The sequence below is a fragment of the Solanum pennellii genome, chromosome 6 (genome assembly GCF_001406875.1).
Source record: "Solanum pennellii chromosome 6, SPENNV200".
NCBI classification, from domain to species: Eukaryota; Viridiplantae; Streptophyta; class Magnoliopsida; order Solanales; family Solanaceae; genus Solanum; species Solanum pennellii.
In genome coordinates this window covers 55,639,480-55,646,921 of record NC_028642.1, presented here as the reverse complement: position 1 = coordinate 55,646,921, position 7,442 = coordinate 55,639,480, and the positions used below count along the sequence as shown (strand labels likewise).

At 37.2% G+C, this 7,442-nt stretch overlaps 3 protein-coding genes across 3 annotated transcripts in view; 1 reads left to right on the top strand and 2 right to left on the bottom strand.

The window, feature by feature from the left end:
• The first annotated feature begins 479 nt into the window (after positions 1-479).
• LOC107023795 (late embryogenesis abundant protein At5g17165-like) lies at positions 480-1,310 on the top strand. Its single transcript, XM_015224603.2, has 2 exons — positions 480-699; positions 848-1,310. The coding sequence occupies exons 1-2, from the start codon at positions 608-610 to the stop codon at positions 1,086-1,088; spliced, it is 333 nt and encodes a 110-aa protein (XP_015080089.1). The 5' UTR covers positions 480-607; the 3' UTR covers positions 1,089-1,310.
• Positions 1,311-1,567: 257 nt separating this feature from the next.
• LOC107023794 (cell division cycle 20.2, cofactor of APC complex-like) lies at positions 1,568-4,445 on the bottom strand. Its single transcript, XM_015224602.2, has 5 exons — positions 4,015-4,445; positions 3,104-3,379; positions 2,675-2,944; positions 2,011-2,592; positions 1,568-1,925 (listed from the first exon to the last, which is right to left on the bottom strand). Exons 1-5 carry the CDS (start codon positions 4,111-4,113, stop codon positions 1,785-1,787), a joined length of 1,368 nt encoding a protein of 455 aa, XP_015080088.1. The 5' UTR covers positions 4,114-4,445; the 3' UTR covers positions 1,568-1,784.
• A 712-nt stretch (positions 4,446-5,157) lies between these two features.
• The window catches only part of LOC107021107 (uncharacterized protein At1g51745-like), a 7,519-nt gene continuing 5,234 nt past the window's right edge, over positions 5,158-7,442 (bottom strand). Inside the window, exon 3 of the mRNA XM_015221700.2 lies at positions 5,158-6,737. Coding sequence (XP_015077186.1) covers positions 5,617-6,737 — 1,121 coding nt within the window. The 3' untranslated portion in view covers positions 5,158-5,616. The remainder of the gene's footprint in view (positions 6,738-7,442) is intronic.

Genomic DNA, 7,442 nt, shown 5'->3' with positions numbered 1-7,442 from the left:
TTATGCATTTACTCGTATTATACAATTATGTAGTAAAACAAAACATAATAAATGCAACTAGTTCAATCCCTTATAAAATTATTGAATTGAATTGAAAAAATAATTTTGAATGAGTAGTTAATGCTAAAGGAAGAACAGGAAAAAAAAAATTATCTTTCACATTTTTCGTACCTTAAACAATTAAAAGTAAATGAAGTAATAATTTATAAGGGCATATTAAAAAAATAATAAAATTAATAAGACGGCACAAAGAATTTTTTTTTTCTAGTCCACAGACTTTATGTGACCAAAAAATAAGACAGCACAAAGATTAGTTTGAATTAATGCAAGAGTAATCAAATATTATTGCTAATACATCCTTGGTAATCTTTGTTTAATATACAACAAACAATAATAGTAATAATTAATAAAATTAGTAAATTGTTACTGTAGTCCACTCTGAAGTCTTGAGTTTTTCTCTATAAATAGAGAAATAGAGGCAAAGACTGAAAATCATCATTACATTGAGCATTTCATCTAATTCTTCTTTCTCATTTGCTTTATTGTGTTGAAAAGTAGTAATTAAGAACTTTAATCCTTTTTTTTCAAACTAGTAATCCATATTTGAATGGCCATCAGTTTACAGAACCGTGGATTCGTTAGCTTGAAGAAGGGATTTTTGAACTATATTAATCAAAGTTCTACTATCCTCTCTACCAGGTACAGTTTTGGCTCGGATCTTGTGTATGTATTAGAAAATCATTAAATAAGTAGTACTTCATTGATTTCGAACTCAGGGAATTGAATGAGTTGTGTCGTAAAGTTCAGATCCTTGATCGTTATTTATATGTGTGTGTTTTTTGTGCAGGAGGGCAGTGCATGCATCAGTGTACGATAAGAATCTGGAGGAGTCTGTGCTGGTGCCAGATGAAGTGATCAAGGCGAAATCGGATAAGTACTGGACTCCTCATCCTCATACTGGTGTGTTTGGACCAGCCACTGATCATCATATCGGTATCAGGGCTGTGAGTGCTAGTGTAGATTCTGTGTTGGAACAGAAGGCCTTCTTCCGCCCACTCGAGGATCTTGAGAAGCCAGCTTATGTTTGAACTTCTTTCAATCTGTAGTGATATTTTTTTAAAATTTGAATCTGTAGTAAGGAGTGCAGAATAAGATGCTATCAAATATTTGTATTATAAATAATATGAACCTTTTACTCTCTGTGTTGGGGAAGAAAAGTTGTACCATCCAAATCCTCCCAAAGAAACTACTCTTTCAATGTTGCTGAAAATTTGATAAACAGAAAGAACTCGACAGATTTAAGAACTTCAGAGAGATGTAATGGGCGGATTGGGCTGAATTTGGGTGGATCAAATTGTTTCTGTAAAGTGCAGGTTGATAGAGTTGAAAAAGGAAAACACAATGGGACTGATGGAGGGACACATTTTTAATAATCTAGGCCAATTGTTTGGGAGTAAGAAATGTATATATATGCATCTTATTCAGGGAGTAGAACCCTCCAAAGGTTTCACAATGATACAATATTCTTATGTTGAAGAACCTTTGCTTTTTATCTTTTTGCACATGCTTTTTGTCACTATATGTGACCAAGAAAGATTATCGCAAATAAATAGCTCCTCCATTTACACGAACTTCACCGACGAACATATACAGAAAATGAACCAAAGTATCTCTTTTTACACAATAAATACAGCAGTTGTCTGGTTCATGAGCATTTTGAGCTGAATAGACTTGACAAAAATTCAATCACTCTCACAATAAATATATGGTGTGTCCCTCACAATTCACCGAATACGGTTAAGGTGAGCAAATGGCTCAGGGTTTGCCTTTGGTGCAGGCTTTGCAACTTCAGGAGTACCAAATACATTCCAAAATCTAAGAGTTTCATCCCCAGCTGCAGATGCCACCGTGCAACCATCTGGACTCTGCAACAAATTTAACCAGAAAATTAGTTCCTTTCTTTCTTATGTACTGCAAAAAATGCAACAAAATTACTTAAGAATCATTTACCTGTGCCATAAAAAGAACTCTGGATGTGTGACCAGTGAGCTCGGCTGTCTTTACCATGGAAGGGTATTTCCAAAGAGTGAGCTGATTCTTTGTGAAACCATGTGAACTTAGGAGCTCACGTTCGTTCTTGTTCCATAGCAGGGCACAAACCTGAGAGCCCGTATCGATAGAGTTCAAGCAAGCACCAGTATGGGTGTTCCAGAACTTAATGGACCGGTCACCTCCACCACCACCAGAGGCTAGTAAGTTACCCTGGAAAGGACACCAAGCAAGGGCCTTAACAGCAGCTGTATGATCTTCAAGCCTGTGAAGCCACTCTGTTGATGTGTTGGAAGAAGCCATTGACCTGTCCCATATATGGAGGAGATTATCATTTCCACCACTAGCTAATTGTTGACCAGAGGCTGACCATTTTAAACCACAAACTTCTTGGTTATGTCCTTGGTAGGTATCAACAATTGGCCATCTCACTCTCACATCATTGTTTATGATCTGACCATCCATGCCCCCAGTTGTTAATAAGTGATTGTTCCAATCTAAAGCGCCAACTCGGGATCTGTGACCACCTCTCATAGTTCTCAGCTGCACCGATGTATAAAACCATATATTAGCATAAGAATCGCTCAAAATAAACAACATGAACAGAAAATTTCAAGAAACAAACCAGCCGATTTGCCGTTGTATCCCAAAGCTGAACATCAGAATTGTTCAAACCAAGAGCAATATGTCTACCATCAGGAGCCCATTTAACACTTGTGACAGGACCATGCTCTTCATCAACAGTGACCAATTCTGAAGTGGCACCATCAGATGCATCCCACAGATATACAGTGCTGCCTAGAGCAATAGAAAGAACATTGCTGCTGCCCCAATCTAACAAATTCAAATAGTAGTCATCCACTAGATCTGGAGCATCTAATGTCCTTTCAGAGGTCTGAAAAAATATACCGATGAAACTGATAAGGATGGGATTCAGTAACATTTACTATTTACAGCAATATGCCTAAATCTTGCGATACTCAAAAGTTAAGCACAATTGGCACAATAACTCATGAAATGTAATGCTAACATTAGACAACCTAAGTAAACTCACCTGAGGAATGTATCGACGGGGTTTAGCAGTCTTCGCCTGTTGGTGAACAGATGATGAGAAGTCATTCGGAATAGCCTCAACAGAAGTGGGTGGCTTGTTCTTGAATGCCAATATTCGTGACCTGTTCATGTTGAATGTTTCCGCAAGCTGCTTCCTGTATGCCTCTCTGGAGGGAGAATCAACAGCTGGATTTTCCTTACCTTTCCTTCCCTCTGTCAACATGTAATGTGCATAGTCCATATCCATTGCCGAACGATTAGGAATGAACCTATCCAACTGTAGTAACACAAATCAACAATCAATGTCCATGCCAAAGCCCTCCTCTTCTAAGAACTCACATAAAACAAGTCTAAGTAACCTCAATTAGTTCTACAAAATCATAGCCAACCCCAGATGACAAAGTGATGAAAAATCATCTCCCTTTTGACCATTTTCTTAGTTCAAAATTCAATATAATACAAATTGTGCCAAAAAAAACGAAACAAGTGGTACATTTTAGAGACAATAACCTGTGGTTAGTAGAACAGCAATGAAACTAACCAACTGTAATAACCCAAATCAGCAATCAATGTCTATGTTAATGCCCTCCTCTTTAGAACTCACATAAAACAACAATATACCCAGAGGTTAGAGTGCATGCCAACCTGACCCTAGAGGTTGTTTCTGAAAGACACTTGGCTAAAGTAACACATATCAAAAACTCACATAAAGCAAGTCTAAGCATAAAACCTCAAATTTGTTCTATAAAAATTAAACCCAACCCCAGATGACACAAAGTATATGAAAACCCATCTCCCTTTTAGCCTATTTCTTAATTTCAAAATCCAAGTGTAACACAGATTGTACCAACAAATTGAAACAATTAGTACTTTCTAGAGTCAATAATCGGAAGCAAGTAGAGAACAACTTACATTATCCCGAGAATTTCTCTTTTGTAGATATTGTTCCGGAAGAGGGCAACGAGATTTGGTCTTACTTGCTGAGACAGAACTCAATGATCCTGCATCCATGGTGTTAGCACAAAAAGAAAGATACAAAACCAGAGATCACAATAAAAAAAAACGAAACAAGGTTATTACAGCCTGCAAAACAAAGATCAGGGTTATAATAACAATAACAATATTGAAGAACAAATTAAAGCAAGTAAAATGGAAGTGCGCGTTGCGGATTTGCTTGAGAAGAGAGAGAGAGAAGAAGAAGATGGAGGGACCCGAGTTGTGTCCTGCAAACAAAGATAATGATTATGATTATTGCTTCATGGGGACCGATCAAGAGTTTATGTATTGTGTATGTTGGTTTTTCTTTTTTATTTTTTGTATCCCAACGGCTAGTCGCCGCCACGAGGATTCTAGGGTTCCAACGGCTATATTCCTTTACAATTTGTTGAGAAGCTTTATTTGTGTGTCTCAAGCAAGTAATGTAAGGTGTTTTTTTGTTTCACAAAGCAAAAAGAAGTCTTAAGACAACTTACACGAGAATTGAAGTTTTTAAAAAGATTCAATTTAATCGGACAAATTTTGCTCCCGAAAAGAGACAATAAAAACATTTATCATGTTGAGGTAATTTGGAAGGAATATGATTATGTAATGGTGATTAAGATTGCTTTATCTTTGATTGAAGATTTAAAATTGAGTCCATTACAATATAGAACTAATTTGTTTAATTTGTTAGTAGGCTTATGTGCAACAAAAAATTGAATTAGTTAGTGCACTAAATATGGGATACAACCAAAAAAAATAAAAATAGCGCCATTTATTAAGATGTGTTAATGAGAACTAACACACTCATTTATCTAAGGTAAAAAAGATCAAGTTCAACATGAAAATACAAGTTTTATAGCCACTTGTGCATTAGCTAATTACAAGGAGTCAAACTTTCTTTTGAAACAAAACTTTTTTTTGTAAACAATAAACGAAGTTGCTTTTACCAAGTAAAACTTGAAACTCATCACTTCACTATGATTAAATTACAAAAAATTATATGCATTCTTTTACTTGACATAGACTTCAGCGTAAGTAAGATTTTCCTTGCCTTAGAGATACAGCTGAGTCTGATGAAAGTTCATAATGAGATTATTTGATTTCACATGGGGAAAGTGGAGAGTAAAAGCCACAAGTTTGTGGCACCAAGTCATACATAGATAGCTTAAGTTAGTACAATTTACATACATAATGTCATATATATAGAGTCTACTATCTGTGGCTAACCCACCTTCAGCTTTTCACACTTCCATGCCTCGAGAAAAAAGCTAAAGAAAAAAAGCTTACTTATGAAAGAAACATGTACAACTGTTATACCATCCTAAGCAATTTCCTATGGTATGTCTTGCCTGCTTTACCTTGACAATCAAGCTGCTCAGATCAGATACATATGGGGGTTGCCTTTGTCTGGACCAAAAAAGATAAACTAAAAAACCGTCTCCTAGCTGGTGCAGTATTATTATATTTCTCCAAACTTTTACAAGCCGCTATGTTATTGTTTGTATTGATGTCCTTCAGCCCCAGCAGAAATGATTATTGATGACGGCCCACCAATTCCTCACTTAGCCTACTGAACACTAGCTTAACTGGAATACAAGCAATGACTGTTGGCAGTGTCTCTCGTTTGATTGCCCCATCCACTTGATGACAGTTGGAACTACCCTTCTGATCACTACGTTTCTGCTGCAAGGCTATAGATTTAAGTGTTCTAACCTTTTGATAGGAAGATAAATTATTCCTTTTTCCAGACTTTCTTGCAAATGTTCTCTCTGTGGCAGGCTGGGAAGTTGTCCTTGTCATGCTTCCCTTTTGAACAATGCCGCTTACACTAGCATTTTTGACATTTTTGTTGCAGTCAAAACCTTGGACGTGCTTGATTCCTTTGGGATTATCCAACCCTGGTGATGCATGGGGCCGCGGAACACGAACATTTGCAGTCCTGCGAGCAGTCCTCCAAATAGGTTGGAGTGCAGTATCATTATCAGATGATTCTGGAAAATTGCACTCAGTTGCCCAAAGGAGGCTATCAGAAGAACTAAGCACTTCAATTTGGACAGGATATCCAACTATTGCCTGCCCATTTATCTTACTCGTTAATGAAATCATAGGTATGTGCTCTCTCTGAAAACTTGATTGGACTTTTAAGTCCACATTGACCAGCATGGTCCTGCCACCAGAGTGATGGTAGCTATTCACAGAATCAAAATTCTCAGTGGACTCCTCCCAGTTACCTCTGCTTGCTGGATCATCCCAAGCCCAATCCACACAATTGAACATGTTTTGACTAGCAGGACGTGGAGCTCTTGATCCATATCCAGCATTTTGCGCCCAAGATCTCGTAAGGGGGTCATTTTGAAGACATACATAACCCCTCTTTCCCTTGAAACTAGTCATACAACAGGGCCTTCTCACAAGGTTTCCATCAAAAGGATCCAGAGGCCTCCTGTTAAGACTTCGATTATTCCTTTTCCCTTTTAGTTGCCATTTGGACACCCCAAAGCCAGCAGAAAGAGATTCCTGGTGATAAGCATGAGAAGAAGTGTCATCAGTAAGTGTTATTTCATCCAGTTCTTCACTGCTGATACTCCCACGTTCAGGTTGTGCTTCAGATCTTCCTATATATTTTGGTTCTAGTTCTATAGATGCCGCACCATCTGCATTAGCAACAAGCTAAGTTAGCCTTAAGCAGATCATTGTCTTATCTTCTGTTTAAAGGAGCAATCCCTATGGAAGAACTGATTCATGATGTCAAGAGAAATGATTAATAAAAGAGTGATAAGGAACTATGCACTCACAATCAGAACTTTTTGACTCTGTTCTATTATTTTTATTTTTTGAATCTGCATGCACAATCAGAATTAGACATAATTCTGCAGTTAAGATGCTAAAAAAAAATTACAGTTCCAGAGAACCAATTCCCTAGAGTTTCTTTTTCTTTGATAATTAGAAAGAATACCGACTTGGTATTATAAAAGAGATATCAAGAAATAAAATTAACTTATGATCATGTCTACTAGTCAGTTGTCACTCAAATGTGATTTTCCTTTGGAATTGCTTAAGTTCTTTGATTTAGAACCTGATTACATCTCCGAAAGAAACTCTACAAGTCACCAAATTAGCAACAAAATCCAACTCAGAACAAAGCAAATTATAGTTTTCCACACTAAAATTACAACACCTCGCTCCTCTGTTCTGTTTTTTGGACTAGTCTTAGTCCATTCAACTGAAGTGAATAATCCATCAGTCAGGAGAAACAAATATTAAATTGAGACATAAAAGGTGGTATAGGTGAGGTACAAGTAAGCTGACTCGGACACCTACAGTATCAAAAGGGGGGGAACCCCGGGGGGGGGGGGGAT